Here is a 20,004-nt window from a genome sequence, read left to right as displayed (position 1 = left end):
CTGTACTGTCATTCACCAAATACTTTTCTTTAAATTGATTCACTTTCAAATTTACTTAAAAAGGACATTGTAATCATATTAGCTAATACTGTACCCTATATAGTGATTATTAAGTGCCTGCTTCTGTTCTAAGTACTTCACATGCAATAATCCATTTAATCCTCATGACAATACTACAGGGAAGGGAGGTTTTATTATTATCCCCTGTTACAGATAAGGAAACTGAAGCACAAAGTGGTTATGTCACTTGTCCTAGGCCACACAGTAACATGGCCCAGGTTGTCTGGCTCCAAGTGTATGCTTTTAACACTGTTGGTTCTCATTGTAAAGGGTGGGAAGCAAGATCACTTGTCATAAACAGAAGTTTGCTAGAAAAAGAATATATATAGCTATTAAAATAAAAATTGTCCAGCCAGGCCTTGGCCCCGTGGCTTGGTTGGAACATTGTCCCGTCCCTTACACCACAGGGTTGAGGGTTTGATCCCTAGTCAGGGAACATGCCTAGGGTGTGGGTTCAATCCCCAGTAGAGGGTACATGCGGGAGGCAATGGACCAATGTTTCTCTGACACATCGATATTTCTCTAAAATATCAATAGACATATCCTTGGGGGAGGATTTGTAAAAAATTGTCAGGAACTGACCCAAATTGTGTGTAAATTCAGCGATATTTGCTCTGCAACTCAGGGAACCCACTTTCTTTTGCCCGCCCACCCCACCCCACCCCGTTCACTCAGCCCCTGTTTAGCATCTCCCCTCTACCTCTGCCCCCTCTCCCAGCCTCCTTGTCCTCATGTCTTATCCCATCTCTTCTGCCCTCCTCCCTCGCCCTGGTGCACCGCTTCCGGCATTCCACGCTCAGCTATACCTGGGGTTCCACGCCCTGGGTTTGTAGAGCTGTGAGCATCTGAAGACTCTTCTGCTGTCCCCTGCTGAATCCTGGCAGAGGGGCCCGATGGGAGTCCCTCTTCAGAGCCCCAGCAGAGCCTCTTTTCAAGTACTCCTGGCTGTGTCTGAGTCAGGATAGTAAGCAGCTAAGAAAATGGGAGCTGAGACAACCCAGTGCAGATGGTCACCAGGGTGGAAGGCATGGCAAGGACGAAACTGGGGGAACAAGGATCATGCCCCCAGGGTAACTTTTCCTTCCCTGGCCTTTCCTCCCTGGAGACAACATGTAGGCCTCAGTGGTATTTCAGCTTCAGGCCCAGAAAAGCAGCAGAACCAGGTGGTCAATGCTAGAACCAACTGCAGTGACTAAAGACCTAGCCTGGCGCTGACCAATCAGTGGAGACCACGATCCTGAAAGGGCGCACCTGGAGAACTGATGTGTGTTCTGCTGAAACCTCCCTTAAGATTCCATTCTGCAAGAGAGAGAGAAAAACTAGTTGAAGGACCCAGCATGTGCACTGTCCCTGAGGAGCAGCCTGTGCCATTCCCTTTCCCTTCTTCGCAGCCCCCTCTTCTTTCTTCTCAGGCACCGCGTCTCCTAAACTCTGAGTCAATGGGCAGCTGGCAGCTGGCAGCTTGTTCCAGGCTAACCCCCTGAACCTGTCCCAAAGCCCCCATCTCTCTGACATCCCAATGAGCTAAGGCAGCCCAGCCTAGGCTCTCCTGTTGCTTCCTCTATGCTAAGCCCTTCCTTGTTTCACTCTCTGCAGATTTAATAAATGCATCCTCATAGTTACCTGAAGTTGTGTTGTGAAATCTTTCCTACACGAAGTCAAGAGCCCACACACTACAGCTGGCCCCAGGCGGGGCCCGCTCAGGGTCAGGCCCCAGCCCGGTAACGTTTCTACTACCAGTGGCTCTCAAGAGGGGGCCCTTGTGGTTCCTGCCCCAGCAGCCTGAGTGTTACTTGGAAATGTTTGGAATGCAAATTCTGGGGCTTTCGCGTCAGCCTTACTGAATCAGAAACTGTGTGGGTGGGTAAAAAGAAAATAACAACAAGAAAAGAAACCAGAAAAAAATAACAACAACAACAAAAGAAATGTAAAAAAAAAAAAGAGAGAGAGAGAGAGAAACTGTGTGGGAGAAGCCTAGAAGTCTGTTTTAAGAGACTTCCAGGTGGTTTTGAAAAGCACACTGAACAACGAGAACTACTAGCCTCAACTTTTCCGAAAGCTCAGGGCCTGGCACCCTCTCTGAGTGGTATGTCTGTCTGCTGCTCCCTATCCCAGAGTAGGAGTACAGATGGGGACCATCCTCCAGCCTCCCAAATTTCCCCTGTGATTTAAATACATGCGTGTCACCTACTTAAGGTATCTTAGCTAGAGTATACTTAAAACCCTAGGTGAGGGAAGCACCATACCAGAGAGAGAGCTCAGCTTCCAGGCGAAGAGGAAAGTGCTCTGAGATACCTGGGTCTTACTGTATAATAACACCGCTACCAATTTCAGCGCGAAAGAATTCTGTCACCGTGTTTATGATGTACATCAGTAGTATCAGTGCACTGAAAAGACTGTTCGTGATTGCTTTTTTAATTTTTATTTTTATTACTATGATGGGTTGATAATGGCCCCAAAGTTATCAGGTCCTAATGCCTGGAAGCTGTCTGTGTTACCTTATTGGGAAAAAGTAACCACATAGGATGGTCTGAAATTAAAACTAAGAGCAAGTCATGGCAGGTAGTCACATCCTGGGCCGGCATCTTCCCTGACAAAGGTCAACCTTTACCTTAACTGAGCCAGTCTTAACTGTCCTTTTGTGTCTATGATAACAGGGCTTTGGAATGTCAGGGTAATTTCCTTTTTCCAGACCCCTCAGGGCACGATCTCTCACCAGGACAGGGAAACAGAACCCCTCATTGTTATTGTTATTATGCTAACTCCCCTTTAACGATCCGGTAACTTCTATACCCTTATATACCTCCGTAAAAGAAGTGTGTGTCCATTCATTCCTTTTACTTTTTATCCAGTCTGAGATTCCCCCCCACCTTGTTTTCTCCCACCCCCTCAGTCTATCACCAATGAATTTCCTGTAACCCTTTAGGCCTCGTCCTTTGATTGTAATGTATATGATAAGTTGTTAAACTGCCCTTCTTCACAACATCTCTCAATCCACTGAGATTTTGCTTCCCTGCAATTGTCATCAGTTTGGCTCAATCACACTCATAGAAATTCTCACAGGTGTTTGGACATTTCTTACGTTGACACCAAAGTTAAGTTTACGTTTACAAAATTTGGTTTAGGTCATTGGTTCTCAAAGGGGGTGTTACTACCCCTGAGGGGACTTGCTGGGGTTTGTGAGGCAGATATTTTTGGTTGTGACAATGCTGGATGGGGAGGTGCCCATGGCATGTATTGGGGGAAAGGCTAGGGATCCTTATGGACCTGCAATGTGCAGGATAGTCCATCGTAATGAAGAACTGTCCCACTTTCTGCACAACTTTCAAATATCCCACTAGATATACTTGAATGTGAAAAACATGTTTACATTTAGAACTTTATTTATTTATTTATTTATTGCTTTATTTATAAACAACAAAGCAGTTCTGGTGCCATTTTGATAGACCCCGAATTTTTCTGTTCTTTGTTGGGTTTGGAATATTACTGAGTGTTGTTCACCATTTCGGAAAACGGCATTGCCAGTGGCCCCACCAGAAGACACAGTTCATTACAGATATTTCATATGATATATATTATTTTATTAGAAGTGTCTTTTCATTTGGCACAGCCAGGATAGGCCAGTTACGTCTCTGGGCTAACACATGAGGAAAGATAAAGCCTCCTGGAAAGTCTAGTATCATTACTGGGGAAATACATCCATTGGAGGTATGAGGTATGGGGAGAGCCAAGAGACGTGATTGTTATTTCTGTCTTTAAACACATACAGGACACTATGAGTCTAATTATATGTTGTTTCAGAAACTATAAGAAGGCATGGCAGATAGTAGCTGGTTAATAAAATTCTAGTTGGGATACTGTTGGTTCTTTTTATTTGCCTTTTAATACGATTCTGTAGCAAACTTTCCTAATAGCTCCCATTATTGAGCTCCTCACTGCATGACTACAGGGTGCTAAACACTTCATTGTACCTTGTTTAATGCTCACAGCAACCTTGTGGTTCATAGGAACTTACCAAGATAAATGAAAACTTTTGTTTGCACAAATACCTGTATGCAAACTTTAGTCATAATTGCCAAAAATTGAAACCAATCAGATGTCCTTCAGTTTAGGAATGGAAAAACAAACTGCAAGATGTCCTTACAATGTAAGTGGTTGATACAAGGGAAGTAACTAGTGATACGGGCAAGGACATTGATGAATATCAGATGCATTATGCTAAGTGAAAGAAGCTGGGCTCAAAACAGGAGGTGACTGCAAAGAAACAGCACAAGAAAGCTTTTGAGGATGCTGGGATGGTGTCTGTCTTGTGTGGTGGTAGTTATGTGTGACTGTATGCATTTGTCAAAACTGAAAGAACTGTACACAAAAAAAGAGTGATTGTCATTATATGTAAATTATACTTTAAAAAACCAGACAAAATCCAGCAATTTCACTTCTGAGTATATACCCAAAAGAAGTATACAGCATTATTCACAATAGCTAAACGGTGGAAGCGTCCCAAATGGCCACTGTCCAATGAATGAGTAAAAAAATAATGTACCATATATATAATGGAATATTACTTAGCCTTAAAAAGGAAGGGAATTCTGACACATGCTACAACATGGATGAACCTTGAAGATAGTAGCTAAGTAATCCAGACAAAAAAGAACAAATATTTGTATTGTATGATTCTACTTACATGAGGTAACTAGAGTAGTCAAAATCATACAGACAGAAGAATGGTCATTGCCAGGGGCTTAAGGGAGGAGGGAATGGGAGGTTTATGTTTCATGGGGACAGATTTTCAGTTGGGGAAGATGACAAAGGCCTGGAGATGCAGTGTGGTGCTGGGCTGCACGATGATGTGAATGTATGCCACAGAACTCTACCCTTAAAATTGGTAAATTTTATGTTATATGTATCACAATAAAAAAATCATGTAAGAAGCCCAGTTATTTTTATAAGTGAAGGAGGTAGCATTCATAGATGTGAAGACTCTTGCTCGCATTCACGCAGCTGGCAAATCGGCAAATCACTATCTAACTCCTTGTCCTGGGGTAATGGAAAGAGCACCAACTTAGCCCCAGTTCTACCACGAGCTTGATGAGGGGGGCAAATCCTTTCTCTTCTGTAGTTCTGAATGGGTCTCTCATCTGTGAAGTGATTGGGCAAGCCTGGCCAATCGACTTATTTTTTTAAATTAATTAATTGTTATCCTCACTTGAGGACGTGTGTACTGATTTCAAAGAGATAGGGAGGTAGGGAGAGAGAGAGAGAGAGATTGATGTGAGAGAAAAACATTGGTTGCCTCTTGTACAGGCCTCAGATGGGACTGAACCTGCAACCTAAGCATGTGCCCTGACTGGGAATTGAACCCTCAGTCTTTCAGTTTACAGGATGACCTCCAATGAGCTGAGATACACCAGCTTATCTTGAAGAATCCTTTACAGCTTTGACACTATTTGCTGGTGGATATTTCTGAGAGTGATCTTCTTGCCTACCCTCATTCCTCACACTTGGTTCTAAATGACATGGAGTTCTTTTTCTTTTTCAAAAATATTTTATTTATTTTTTAGAGAGGGGAAGAGAGGGAGAAAGAGAGGGAGAGAAACATCAATGTGTGGTTGCATTTCGCACACCCCTGCTGCGGACCAGGCCTGCAACCGAGGCACATACCCTATCCTGGAAATCAGGCCGGCAGCCCTTTGGTTCTCAGGCTGGTGCTCAATCCACTGAGCCACACCAGCTGGGGCAACATCAGGTTCTTTTCAGAAATCAGGCACATCACCAATGTTGACGTTCTGTTTCTCCAAAGGATGCCTCTTCAAGACGCAAAGGTCATTTCAAGAGGAAGGCTAAACCTGTACTAGCCAATATGGTAGCCATTGGTCTCATGTGGCTACGAAACATCTGAAATGCGGATAGACCAAATTGAGATGTGCTGTAAATATACAATACACAATGAATGTCAAAGACTTAGAACAAGGAAAAGAATATAAAATATTAATAATGTTTATATTGATTAGATGATGAAATGATAGTTTTTAAAGATATCTTAGGTTAAATAAAATATATCACTAGAATTACATTTTTAAATTAATGATTTTTTAAAATGTGGATACCAGACAAATTAAAGCACATAGGGGTTTTACATTATATTTCTGTTGTGCAGTTTTCTGACCCTAACCCGTACCAGCATTATTAGAACCACCGCGGAACTGCCCCCATGATACTTTCAAATGGTTTTGCTTACTAACTGGCTAAGGGCCTGCTGATGCCCACTCTGGGAAAACTGTCAGCAGTCTGGACTTATGAAAATATCAGAGTGGTATCAGAGTGGTGCCCCTCTTTTCCTCCTTAAAATGTATTTTATTTTTTTAATTATAGAAGAATTAGATGCTCATTATTAAAAGTCTAATGATACGGCAATGAATAAAAAATTAACTCCCCCATCTCATCTCCTTGAGTAACTAATGTTATTTCTCTATGCTGAAAAAACATGCACTTCTATGAAGGGTTTTCCCCCTATGGCATAGAAAGACATAACATTATACAATTATGTTGTGTTTTTTCCCCCTCTTAAATTATGGCTATGTTTCCATATCAATACATTTTGAGCTTTTTTTTTTTTTTTTCCGTTATGCCCCAGGCATGCAACAGCTCTGGCTGCCAACACAGGCTTCAAACTAGGATGAACTAAGGACTGCGCATCTGCTTTGCCCCTGTGATATAAAGCAGCACCACCAATCAGGTATCTCCTTGCCCATTGTTAGGGGTTTTGAACTGCTTTTAATAGCAATAAAATGTTCTATCATAAGGCAATGCCTAATTCTCTTATTAATGGACATGCAGGTTGCTTTCACTACTTGCTACTACAAACAATGCTACAATAAATAAATTTATACCAATATCCTTATCGATGAGTTCTCTGTAGGCTAGATTTCCAGTAGGATTACTATGTTAAAGGCTCACCACATTCAAAGTTTCAATGTTGGCAGAATACTTTCCAAGAAGGATGTAGAGTTCACACTATTATCAGCAATGTGTGAATGTATTTTCTCACATCTTTACCAGCCATAGATATGAATCTTCTAATATTTTTGCAAATCTGAGGGGTGAAAAATGTTCTCATTTTCTCAGGAAATTGCATTTCCCCGACTGCCAATGGAGTTTCTTGTTTATTGACCATTTGCGCTTCTTTTTTTAAAACTAAATTAAATTTATTGAGGTGACATTGGTTAATAAATTATATGGTCCTCAAGTGTACAGTTCTATGCTACGTCATCTGTATATTGCATTGTGTGCCTCATTTGCACTTTTTTCCCTATAGAATTGCCAGTTCATATCCTTGGCTCATTTATCTCACCTTTTTTCCCATATCAATTTGTAGGAGTTCTTTGTACAATATAGATATTAGCTCTTTAGACTCTCAAATTTGTATCCTCAGCTCAGACCTTTGCCCTGAACTGCAGATACACATCATTGGTATCTGCACTTGTACAACTCAGAGGCATTTCAAACTTATCATGTCCAAAACTGAATTTCTGATCTTCCGCAGAAACTCCCTCCTGCAATAGTCCCCATCTCAATTAATGCTTCCAGTTGCTGTCATCTCTGACTCCTCTTTCACAACTCATAGCCAATTGCAGCTCTACTGTCAAATCTGACCACTTCCCCTGAATTCTATTGGAACACCCTGATTCATGTCACCATCATCTCTCTCCTGTATTTTTTCAGTAATGGTAATTTGAGCGAACAACTGTTTTCTCTTTGTCTTTGCTCATTTGTTTCTTTTTCTGGGGGGGGGGTGGTTAGGAAATAATTTTTAATGGGTTTTTACTTTATAAACACACCAGAGAATCATGCAGCGCTGCCATCATTGGATGCAATCCTGGACCACAAATCTGCACACTCCTTTGCAACTGGTTCCATGATGGCAGAACTTTCATTTTGCCTTTATTGTTTACTATGACCCCTGCATTATCTTCAAAATTAAGAAACATGCCATTTTTTTCTCTGGTATTATCACAGGTGGGCACATGTAACCACATTCTTGGTGATTATGGACAAAAAATTGAAGCAAACACATAGAGTTTATAGCAGGAGAGAGAAAGCAGATTTATTAAGCAAGTGATAGTACACTCCACAGAATACAGGAGCGGGCTAACTTCGAGCAGAGATTGATGCCCAGGCTAGAGGGCTTCTATTCTTACGGGGTGGATCTCTCTTGGCTAGTTTTGGCAGGCTTTTATTGAGAATGTAGAAGTAGTTATATTTCTTTAAAGCTACTGCGCATGTGGTCTCCCTTGATTTTCCTTGATTGGCCACCGGGGCGGGGGGTGGGGTCCCACAATGCTAATTTATTATAATGATATTATAATGAAGCAGGGGTCCTGTAGCATCTTCTGCGCAGCAGGTGCATTCATGATTCACTATGATTCAGCGCTTTTCCAGAAAGCAGGAACAACTGGTCTTAGAATAGGGTCTCTGTCCTGTATCGATGTCCTTTATCTTAGCCCTGGGGCACCTCTGGAGTTTCCTCCTTCCTGACTATCTCCTGCCTCAGTATGACTTCTGTTGTTGAATTACTATGGCTAGATGCACCTTCTTTCTAAGCTCTGGTTTGCCTTTTTTGACTGTGGCCACCACCATGTCACCCACTCCTGCAGCAGAAAGTCTGGTGAGTCATCCCTTGATCCCCTTCACAGAGATTATATACAGATTTTTGACTCCTGTGTTGTTAGCACAGTTGATGAGGGCTCCTACTGGAAGACCGAAGGAGATCCACAATTTCACACCAGAGGACACATCACATCCTCTCTTCCACATCTTGAATGGCAGAAAGGCATAGAAAGCATTTTTCCTCCCATTTCAATAGCAGCCATATGATACTTAATGAAACAATGAAGGAAAAGTCCCTATCAGATGAACCCCTGTGCCATGCCCTCCATGGACTAACAGCCTCACTAAGAGTGAAAGCCAAAGTCATTCTACAAGGTCTTACACCTGCCAATCCCCACACCCATCTTTATGCTCTATTATTCCTTGGTTTCCCACCTCTAGCCTAACCGCTTCTTGCAATTCCTTGAACAGACTTTTGCCCCGGGACTTTCTGACTTGTGTTGTATTTTTTGACTGGAATGATTCCCCCAGAAGATGACTGGCTTGCTCCCTTGGTTACTTCAAGTCTTTAGCATTAACTAAATAGGCTACATGTTTTACTTATTAATCTGTGTCCGCACTATAACACGAACTCCAAGAAGGTGAGGATTTTTGTTACTTTTTGTTTATTGCTGTATTCTTGGTGCTGCCCACATGGCGGGTGCTCAATCAAATTTGTAGAATGAGCAAATATTTCCCTGAGTTTGTCACATGTTATTTGTTTTCGCCATCTTTCGCCGGCAAGATCTTTATTTACATACATGTCGGTTTAAAAATTTTTTCCTTTTAATGTTTTTTTAAAGACTCAGCTTTTGCCCCCTCAAGGACCGTTCTTTTGACCTCATTTCTTATTTTATTAAACTTTTTAATGTGGAATTATTTCAAACGTACACAAGAGTTACATCTAACCCTCGTTTCTAAATTCCGTAAAGGCAGAGGCGTGCTCTTATTTTTCGCGTCTCCAGCGTCTGCCAGGACCTCAGCAACCTCAAAGAATGTGTTGCCAAAGAAGGAACTAATGGCACAAGCATTTCTCCCGAGGCAAATGCCTCTCAGATCCCCTCAGACCGCTCCGCACAGTCCCGGAGGCGGTAGTCCTGGGAGCCGTTTGCTGATTGAAGGCGTTTGTCCTGGTTTTTCCTGCCAGGCCCGGCCTTCCCCTTGGAGATTACTCCTTCCACCTGAAGCCTCAGGTTTGGCTAAACTGCCAGAATGGGAGAAACTCTGCCTTCCGACTGGACCAAGTTTTTCTTCGGGGCCCACCGATTTCGGCCCCACCCGATCCAGAGGCCGCGTCTACGACTAGGCCGCTAGACTGCAGACGTTCCCAAAGCACCTCCCCACCTCCCCAACCCTCCTTCCCCCCACCCCCTCCCCCGGCAGTGGCGGTTGGTCGCGCGCCGTCTTCCCTCTCCCACCCCTCAGTTAACAAGCGGGCGCAAGGCCTTTTGGGATTGGCTGCGTCTGCGCGCATCTTCTCTCAGGCTCTCTGACTGGCTGCAGAACGCGCGGGATGTGAGTCCTGATTGGCTAGATCAGAGCGCCTGCGCGGCGGGGTTCTCCGTCGCCAGCCATTCCTGGGGAGGACTGCCGGCTGGCCGGACGTCTCGCCTGTAGCGTGAGGAGAGGTCCCAGCTCTCCGGGAAGGCGGTTGCAGCGGCAAAATGAAGATATTCGTGGGAAACGTTGATGGGGCGGATACAACGCCAGAGGAGCTGGCAGCCCTCTTCGCACCCTACGGCACAGTCATGAGCTGCGCCGTCATGAAACAGTTCGCCTTCGTGCACATGCGCGAGAACGCGGGCGCGCTGCGCGCCATCGAGGCCCTGCACGGCCACGAGCTGCGGCCTGGGCGCGCGCTCGTGGTGGAGATGTCGCGCCCACGGCCTCTTAACACTTGGAAGATTTTCGTGGGCAATGTGTCGGCTGCTTGCACGAGCCAGGAATTGCGCAGCCTCTTCGAGCGCCGCGGACGCGTCATCGAGTGTGACGTGGTGAAAGGTAACGCGAAGGCGCGCGCACGGGGCACTCTGCTTGTTAGCCACTCCCCTTTCCCGGGGGTCGGTCACTGCGCGGTTGGGGGTGGGGGTGGCGAGAAGTCTGCGGGAGCGTGGTCGGAGTTGTTGGGGGCGCGATGGGCAGAGCCACCCTCCTCCCCTGCGGTCCAGGCACCATTCGCAAATGGGAGGAAGCGGCTCTGGGTGGGTGCGGCGGCCACTGCTGGCCGAACTACGGGGCCGGGGACGCGCCTGAGAGACTTGCGAGTGTACCGGGGGCGCGCCTTCCACTGTTCTCCTGGGCCTGGCACCGAGCGGAAATTGGGAAGTGACGGGCACAAGCCGGATCATGGAGCGGGGAAGATCTCTTCACTTCCCCAGACGTCGGTCAGAGCGAGGGAAGAGGGAAAAGGTGGGGGCTGACGCCCCAAGACCACCCTCGTGTTCCCTCCCCGTGAATGCTCCCGAGCGGAAGGTAACGGGGCCCTTGGTCGTTTCTTGGGCTGGGATCTTTTTAGTATTTTGTGGCATGGGTGTACTCGTGGGTACAGGAGGGGCCCCTTCCGAACCACTTTGGCCTTTTAATATTGTTAGGTGGGTTAGGCGTGGCAACTGTGCTTTCCAGCTCCTTCAAATTTGGGTTTATTTTCTTTGGGCTCGATTGTGCATCTGTAAACTGGAAATCCCGACCTCTCGAACGTGGAAGGAGGCTTATTTTATGAAGGCCCCTTCTCCGTAGACTTCATTTGCCAAACCTTGTGCCCTAGGGCATTGTCATTTTATAAGTTTTGTGATTTTGCAAGGGGCATACTCTGTGGCTGAGGGGGAACATGGGAAGGGGTCTGTGAGAGGTCTTCCTTAAGTCTTTAAACGTTGATTAAACAGATTTTCTTACTAGTTGTCTTTGCTTGGTTAGCTTGACCCTCAGGGCAGATTCCTAGTTTGCCTTTTAAACTTTGAGAAAAATGTGTCACCATAATTTAAGCCCAGCCTCCTTTTTGGAAGCTAGTTGACTTTTTTCATAGTATGGTTTTTATTCCCTAAGCTCTTATAATTTTATGTTGCCAGGGTTTGGTGGGACAGTCCTTGTGTATGGGAGCAGATCAGAGTTAACTCGGCCCTGCCGTCTTTGAGGATGCAGCCTGGGAGTGTTTGATGCCCTACTCCTAGTATTGGATTCATACGTACTTAGAACCCTGTGTGAGAAGTTTGGAGGCTAGGAAATAAATGTGGCTGCAGGTGCTTGCTTATTTCCACCAAGATAACTTCATTTGCTGTCCTCGAGAGGCACATCCTTTGGGCCATTCCTTGTCCTTTCCATAACTGTGGGAAGTGTAAAGGGTTGTAGTCTCTATTCCTAGGATCAGTTCCTTGTTCTGCATTAATACTGCATTCTATTTTCCTCAACTCAGGTTATGCAAGTCCATGGACTATCCGGAATCGGGCTTCCTTGCTGGGTTCTCTGAGGCAGGCTGTATGGTGCAAGGATTTTGGGGTTTTTGCTTTTGTTTAGAGTAAAAGAGTGGGAGGGGCCTCAGACTGGGCACCTCTGGCCAGGATATGGATGGGGGTACATGGCTCACTATGAGAGTTCTGTGTTTAATTGACCTCCTCTTTTTTCTTTTGTGGTTCTTAGTCAGGGTGGCTACTAGATTGGAGTCTAGAAACTAGCATCTTTGGGGACAGTCCATGGGACTCACTAGTCAAGGAGCTTGCTTTCAGGTAGTAGAGAAAGCAGAAGAAAATGTGCCTGAATTTGCTTGGGACAGACACTGACAGTGGGAGGCAGGGTGAAGTGTACGACTGCATGCAATTTTTAGAACTCTTGGCTGACTCCTTGTGATAGAGTGAAAGTTTTGTGCGTTTTGTCCCTTTGTAAATGTTTGATTAGTAGAAATACCTTGACTTCTTCAGGGAGTGGTGGTCTGCTGTTTATAGTTTGCTGATATGTAATAGCCCCCGATACATTTTGATGTAAAGTACTGTGGGAAAGATTTGAGCATCATATCCTTCACTGATACCTTTCTGTGTCTTTGGGATGAAGGAAAGTGAGGTTTTTATGTTGTAAGTGTAGTATAAGAAACTGGCTCTGGCTTATAAATAGCTTATTTCTTGGGATGGGAATGGGCATTTTATTGAGTCTTGTGGAAAAGCACAGGAGCTTGGCCCGGCAGAGGACAAACAGTTCTGTTGTATTTCACAGGGGGAAAAAACATAGTTGCTTGGTTACCCCAGAGCTTAGATATGATTTGATTTGTAGAGTAAAAATCTCCATAGCAACAGCAGATTATAACCACTCTACAGCTACATTCTATTGGGTGTTCAAAGATGAAGTAGGAGAGTCCGTAACAGCTAGGAACCATTTAGACTTGAGGGGAGGTCTGAAAGGCAGAAGAGGAAACTGTTTCCTCTCCTTTTTTTGTGAGTGGCCATTCTTTTCTCCTATACACACACAGCTCTCAAAGCTCTAGTTTCATACTCTTCTCAGGATAGGAAAACTCATTTTTCTAGGTTCTCTTAACTTGGTACTGGAGGAATTATAATGCCACCACCAGACCATTAGGCAATTCTGTAAAACATTGCTTGCTGGTCCCTTTAAATGTAGTGGATTTCCTTCCGAGGTCAATGTTTCTTGAACTAGCTCTCCAGGTAGAGGGGTCTCTGGAATTTTCTAGCTCTCTGTTTTTTCTTTATTGTCTAGGAGTAGTTGGGTTCTGGGAATCTCTGATAGGGTTAGGTCTGTATTTGGCTGTTCACTGGTAGGATTAGTTAGCCTGCTGTGACTGAGTCAGCTGGACTGTTTATTTCCTCCAATATCAGACTTAGGAAATTTCTGATTTAAACTGGTAATACTTGTAGCTAGTGGCTTAAAAAAAAAATCGGTTATATAGCTCAGATGGTTGGTCAACTGAATTGTACATGCGAAATTTCAATTTTCAAGTTCCTCATCTTGGTCTCTTAATAAAACTCAGGAAAATAGGGAGTAGATAGTGGGATGTCCTTTTGCTCTTGTAAACCCATTGAAATTTTTTAAATCTCTAGCTCATTCTAGTTTCAGTTTAACCAGGAATATAGTATTCTTCTTTATTATTCCATCATAGTGCCTGGAGGTTGTTTTCCCCTTTCCGCTTAATCTGCCTACAAGCTCCTGCTTTCTGCTTGCCATTGCATTCTCCTGGTGGTTTTGCCATTCTCTTGAGGGTCAGCTCAGCCTCTGCTTTTAGAGAGATCTCCCACCCCCAGCATCTATTTTTAGCTCACTCTATCCAAAGAGGAGGTGAGAGATCAGAGGACAGTTACAGGGCCCTGTACCTAGGCAGAAAGGAACACTTTTGCTTTCCACACTTAGTAGATAAGGAATCAGGTTCTGGCCTTGAGGATGTGAGGATGTGAGGGTTGTGATAGTTCACTTTGTTCTTTTATCATCTCTGGCCGGTTCCAAGTTTGCACGTTCAGATGACATTGTCTGTGTGTCTGTCTCTTTTTTAAAAAAATTTTATTCATTGATTTTAGAGATAGAGGAGAAGGAAGTGGGGAGGGAGAAGGAAACATGTATTTGTTGGTTGATTCTTGTGTGTTCCCTGACCAGGGATTGAACCTACAATGTTGATGTGCCAGAGTAATGCTCTAACCAACTGAGCTATCTGGCCAGGGCTGTGGCATTGGATCTCTGGCGTTTTATTAGAGATGACATACTATTCTGTAGGGAAGTAAGCCTATGGTTATTCCTAGGCTTAGATAATAATAATTCTTTATCTTGTTATTTTTACTTTCCCAGGCACTTTTATTTTCTAATTCGAATCTCCTAACTCTGAGGTAGGTAGGAAAAATTTGTTAGATGGAGAAATAAATTATAAGATCCTTAAGAGCTTATAGCCAGTCAGTGATAATCTGGATCTGTAACCGAAGCCTTTTAGCTCCTAGCCAAGGATTCCGTGTACTATACGATACTTCTGACTTACACATGTTGATTGAATTTTTGTTCTCATGGGAGGTGGTAGGTGACATTGCCTTACATCCAAGAAAATGACATCCCAGTATGAATGAAAGTTTCTAGAAATTAGGACACTTACTTAGAGCCCATTTAAAGGGAATTCTTATCTCTGGGAATGGAACCTTAGTTATTTCATTTAGGTAGTTCATTTCCTGAACTGATGATGTGAGAGATTACAGAGTCCTGTTATTTGGACTGTATCTTAAAGTGGCCATAGGTCCAGATGGCATGAAGTACATGGTCTTTTTTCTCACAAGCATGATCTTATCATTGTTCTTCATATCCTTCTTGCACCATTGTGGTTTGTGAGTTTGGATGAGAAGAAGAATTTCTTCCCACTCCTCCCCCTCTTATAATTTTCTTTATGTGGTAGATGTGTAGGTCTTTGAGATCAACATCCTGTTTTAGAGCCTATCCCACCATAGTTCATTCAGATCCTGAATGAGGATCTCAGGGGTAACCTGTTTAGGAGAGCCTGCTTGCTCTAATAATTGCAACTTCTCACCTTGAAGCTGAGAAACCAAATCTTTCCTGTAAAGTTTACTCTGTGAACAGGAGCCCAAGGGGGTAAGATATACCTTTGCCCCTTAAAGAAGCACTGGTGGAGGATGTAATGTAGCTTGTGGGAGGAGACTTAGACCTGAACTCAGCCAGGAGGCTCAGTTTGCATTCCACCACCTCGTTGGTTTACGTGGGGTCCAATTTCTCCTCCCCTTTCTAGTCATATTACATAATTCTGCCTTATGCATTGACTTTCTGGGGGTAGGACTGGTATAGTGAAGGGCCTGGAGAGCTGTGATTCTGTTTATGGCTCTAACACATTTTGATTTGGGGCAGGTCATATAAATTATCCAAGCACATTTGCCCACCTGCAAAATGGGGAGAATGATCTCTTGCTCTGCCTCCTTCACAGGATTGTGAAGTCCAGTGAGGTCCTGTGCATGAAAGTACTTTGGATACTGGGAGGTGCTGTGGAAAAAGGGGAGATCGTTGGAGGAATTTTACATATTGCACATTGCATTCTAGCTCTTTTGCCTTAATCGGACCCTAGGCTGAGACAAGGGTCATGCCAAGACATAAGTTGTCATTTCCAGGGTTTGAGAGTTGAGCCTGAAAGGTGAGCAATAGTACCTGGTGACCTTAGATTAGAGAATACTGAATAATTAAGTGATCCAGGCACCCTTTCTGCGTTTTTTTCTGCTGGTTTATACTTACAGGAGCTGTGAAGATTTTTATCCTGTGTTGCAGTTCATCTTTGTTCTTTCTTCTCTCACCAGGAAGTTGGGTGAGGTGGCAGGGGAAAAGGGAGAATGGGGAAAAGCCCACAGGCAAAGATGGCTTCTTGGGACAGTCAGGAACTTTGTTATATGGGAGCCACATTTTATGACATAACTCCTGGAGAGGAGGGTTTGGAGGCTTGGAGGTAGTTGGCAACAGCTGGGTGCTGTTGGTGTGTCCAATTTGGGACCCATTGGGTAGCATGCCCTGCCCCCCTAATTGCTAACCCTCTGTCTGCTGCTTTATCAGACTACGCGTTTGTTCACATGGAGAAGGAAGCAGATGCCAAAGCCGCCATCGCGCAGCTCAACGGCAAAGAAGTGAAGGGCAAGCGCATCAACGTGGAACTCTCAACCAAGGGTCAGAAGAAGGGGCCTGGCCTGGCTATCCAGTCTGGGGACAAGACCAAGAAACCAGGGGCTGGGGATACAGCATTCCCTGGAGCTGGTGGCTTCTCTGCCACTTTCGACTACCAGCAGGCTTTTGGCAACAGCACTGGTGGTTTTGATGGGCAAGCCCGTCAGCCCACACCACCCTTCTTTGGTCGCGACCGCAGCCCCCTGCGCCGTTCACCTCCCAGAGCCTCTTACGTGGCTCCTCTGACGGCCCAGCCAGCCACCTACAGGGCCCAGCCCTCAGTGTCGCTGGGAGCTGCCTACAGGGCCCAGCCTTCTGCCTCTTTGGGTGTTGGCTATCGGACTCAGCCCATGGCAGCCCAGGCAGCCTCTTACCGCGCTCAGCCCTCTGTCTCCCTTGGGGCTCCATACAGGGGCCAGTTGGCCAGCCCTAGTGCCCAGTCTGCCGCAGCTTCCTCGCTTGGCCCATATGGTGGAGCCCAGCCCTCGGCCTCGGCCCTTTCTTCCTATGGGGGTCAGCCAGGTGCGGCTTCCTCGCTCAACTCCTATGGGGCTCAGGGCTCCTCCCTGGCCTCCTATGGTAACCAGCCATCCTCTTACGGTGCGCAGGCTGCTTCGTCCTATGGGGTTCGTGCAGCTGCCTCCTACAATGCCCAGGGAGCAGCTTCCTCCCTAGGTTCCTATGGGGCCCAGGCAGCCTCCTATGGGGCCCAGTCTGCAGCCTCCTCACTGGCTTATGGGGCCCAGGCAGCTTCTTACAATGCCCAGCCCTCAGCCTCTTATAATGCCCAGTCTGCCCCATATGCTGCACAACAGGCTGCTTCCTACTCTTCCCAGCCTGCTGCCTATGTGGCACAGCCAGCTACAGCTGCTGCCTATGCTGGCCAGCCAGCTGCCTATGCTGCACAAGCCACTAACCCAATGGGTGGGTCCTATGGGGCCCAGCCGGTTGTTCAGACCCAGCTGAATAATTATGGGGCTCAAGCGTCAATGGGCCTGTCAGGCTCCTATGGGGCTCAGTCAGCTGCTGCGGCCACTGGCTCTTATGGCGCCGCAGCTGCCTACGGGGCCCAGCCTTCTGCCACCCTGGCAGCTCCTTACCGCACTCAGTCAGCATCATTGGCTGCTTCTTATGCTGCCCAGCAGCATCCCCAGGCTGCTGCCTCCTACCGTGGCCAGCCGGGCAATGCCTACGATGGGGCAGGTCAGCCGTCTGCAGCCTACCTGTCCATGTCCCAGGGGGCCGTTGCCAACGCCAACAGCACCCCGCCGCCCTATGAGCGTACCCGCCTCTCCCCACCCCGGGCCAGCTACGACGATCCCTACAAAAAGGCTGTCGCCATGTCAAAAAGGTACTGTATGCCCCCCCGCCCCTGCCCCAAGCTGGGGCTTAGGGCAAGGGGCTGAGGTTGGCATGGGAGGGAAACTGGAGCCATTGGCCCCTCCCTTGGTCTTCTCTACTCCCGTGGGATGTCCAAAGGCTGAGGGGGATGATGTGTGTGAACTACCCTGGTCACCAGGGTTCAGGTGGAGCATAGTGCTCAGATTGGGGTGGTACCAGCTAGTCAGGCTGGGAAAAGTGTGACCTTTCTGGGAGAGCCCAACTGCCATGGGAGCTACCGCCTGCAAGATTGTGGCTCACAGCCTTTCCCACTGCTGTGTAGGATCCTTAAGCCTGTTATGTGGTTGTCCTGGCTTTGGTGGGGGTAGGTTTGAAAGAATAGTCCCTTTGGCACTCATTGGCTGAAGGCAAGGTACATGAGGTGCGTCCACGTTGGGAAGCTGGGGACCTTGCTTTTGTCCGCCGTTCTGTTGATAAACAACCACGGTCTTTCTGTGCAGGGCCCAGGGGTGGGAATAGTTTGTGGTTTGGGAATGCAGACCCAACGGCACCTCGGCCAGTTCAGAAGGGAGGGCTTCAATGGCGGGCTTGGTTGCTTGCCCTGGATGGGGTGATGAGCCTTCTGACAAAATCTTGTGTGTTGGAGACCAGTCTGATCACACCCTCCCTATCCCCGTTGGCATCTCCCCCATGCCCACCTGGAGCCCTCTCCTCAATTGTCTCATTCACCAACTGTCTTCTTCTCTCGACTAGGTATGGTTCCGACCGGCGTTTAGCCGAGCTCTCTGATTACCGCCGTTTATCAGAGTCGCAGCTTTCGTTCCGCCGCTCGCCGACAAAGTCCTCGCTGGATTACCGTCGCCTGCCCGATGCCCATTCCGATTACGCACGCTATTCGGGCTCCTATAATGATTACCTGCGGGCAGCTCAGATGCACTCTGGCTACCAGCGCCGCATGTAGGGCCAACCTGGGATGGGGCACCACGGAGGGGATGAGAGACGTGGGGTAGGGTGCAGACCCAGGTTATAACCACTGGCCCATACCTCTCCTGTGTGTGGTTTTTTCATCCCTTCTACCATGTGGGCCTTCCCCAGGAGACGATCCATTTGAGTGTTCGGCAGTAACCTACTTTGTTCCTTCGCCTCAGCAGCAAATCTTGCTACTGGCTCTAGATCTGCGGTTTCCCCTCCCCGGCCTCCCATCTCCCCAGGATGGGAATTTCTTTTATGTTTTTATTTTTCCCTGGCTCCCTTTTATTTTTGTGCGCGATATTTAAGGTCGTCTGGATGGGGAAGCAACCTGCAGCTGAGGTCGCCGGCGCCTTTTTCTTTTTAGATATGAGGAAGGCCAGGAAAGGGTTAGCTTAACCATTTCCTATGCGCCAAGCTGTGCCAGCAGTCCAGGGCTCTGACTGTCCCTCTAGACTGTGTTGAGACTGAATTCCTGTTGGGACAGTCAGTTGGTATGTGTTCAAATTCCTACTGACTCCTGATGTTTTAGCTGATGCTGAGTGGCACAGTCCCACTTCCCTATCTCCCCAAGTAGGTGGTGTTAGAAAACTTTAATTTTTTTTTCCCTTTTGTATGGACTACAAATAAAACTTGGGGCAATTTGCAGTTTGGAAACCTGGTTGTCATTGTCTTGATTGCACTCAGTTTCAGAGGAGCCAGTTTGACATCCAGGAAGACGTGACAGCCAAATGGAAGGCAACCAGAAACCCAGGGCAGATGAGGAAGGGGGATTGAACATGGAAATTAGAATGCTTTCCCTGCTGCCCAGAGGGACTTAGCTCATCGTCAGCCTGCTAGTCTGCCATCTTTAGGAATAGAGAGTCCATATCAAGTTGCTTGGGCTTCTTCAGCCCTCGACTTGAGTTAATCACACTCCAGTGTAATTTATTGCCCATTTTCTTCTGCCTGTGCTTGAATGGTTTCCCTGACTTGTTTCCAGTTGAGAAACAACCTGTGCTCCAGCAGCGTGGTTCTGGGTTTTGGCTTCTCAAGTAAGAAGTGGGGAATGGGCTGCTTTGGTGCTTATGAGGTTAGTGGATCCTTCAGGCCATGGGCTCGAGTGAGTGCTGGGGCTGGGACCTGGAAAGGAACCAGCAGTGGGGTGGGGGCGATGTCGGTGTCTGCTTCTGCCCTGTGGTTGGAGAAGAGGGGCAGGGGCAATTGGAAGGAGGTATGGGAGAGTTTGGTCACAGACCTGATATTTCGCCCGTTGAACATCACCATGGAGCGTCCTTCCTGCGTCCTGCCCATCCGCTACCATCATGGTCACCTGAGACTCACTTTCCCTGTCTCCATGTGTTAGGGTTTCCAGATGTTTAC

The 20,004-nt window shown here is 46.5% G+C and overlaps 1 protein-coding gene, 1 non-coding gene and 1 pseudogene across 3 annotated transcripts; 1 reads left to right on the top strand and 2 right to left on the bottom strand.

The window, feature by feature from the left end:
- Positions 1 to 6,681: 6,681 nt before the first annotated feature.
- Positions 6,682 to 6,823, bottom strand: LOC129068668 (small nucleolar RNA SNORA48). The gene has a single exon (XR_008528944.1). It is a non-coding gene; the product is annotated as a small nucleolar RNA SNORA48 (small nucleolar RNA).
- A 1,082-nt stretch (positions 6,824 to 7,905) lies between these two features.
- LOC129068554 (60S ribosomal protein L23-like) lies at positions 7,906 to 8,874 on the bottom strand (annotated as a pseudogene).
- A 1,401-nt stretch (positions 8,875 to 10,275) lies between these two features.
- Positions 10,276 to 19,448, top strand: RBM14 (RNA binding motif protein 14). 2 transcript variants are annotated; one of them, XM_054570830.1, is made up of 3 exons: positions 10,276 to 10,707; positions 16,225 to 17,683; positions 18,427 to 19,448. In XM_054570830.1, the coding sequence occupies exons 1-3, from the start codon at positions 10,371 to 10,373 to the stop codon at positions 18,632 to 18,634; spliced, it is 2,004 nt and encodes a 667-aa protein (XP_054426805.1). In that variant the 5' UTR covers positions 10,276 to 10,370; the 3' UTR covers positions 18,635 to 19,448. The 2 variants fall into 2 exon arrangements, with proteins under 2 accessions (XP_054426805.1, XP_054426806.1); XM_054570831.1 differs by having other exon boundaries at positions 16,225 to 16,335; positions 18,427 to 18,567.
- Positions 19,449 to 20,004: the final 556 nt, after the last annotated feature.

The sequence above is a fragment of the Pteronotus mesoamericanus genome, unplaced genomic scaffold, assembly GCF_021234165.1.
Source record: "Pteronotus mesoamericanus isolate MK-2021 breed Mesoamerican mustached bat unplaced genomic scaffold, CSHL_Meso_final contig_214, whole genome shotgun sequence".
Classification (NCBI taxonomy): Eukaryota; Metazoa; Chordata; class Mammalia; order Chiroptera; family Mormoopidae; genus Pteronotus; species Pteronotus mesoamericanus.
The sequence above is the reverse complement of the archived record's forward strand: the minus strand, read 5'-3'. Positions and strand labels throughout refer to the sequence as shown.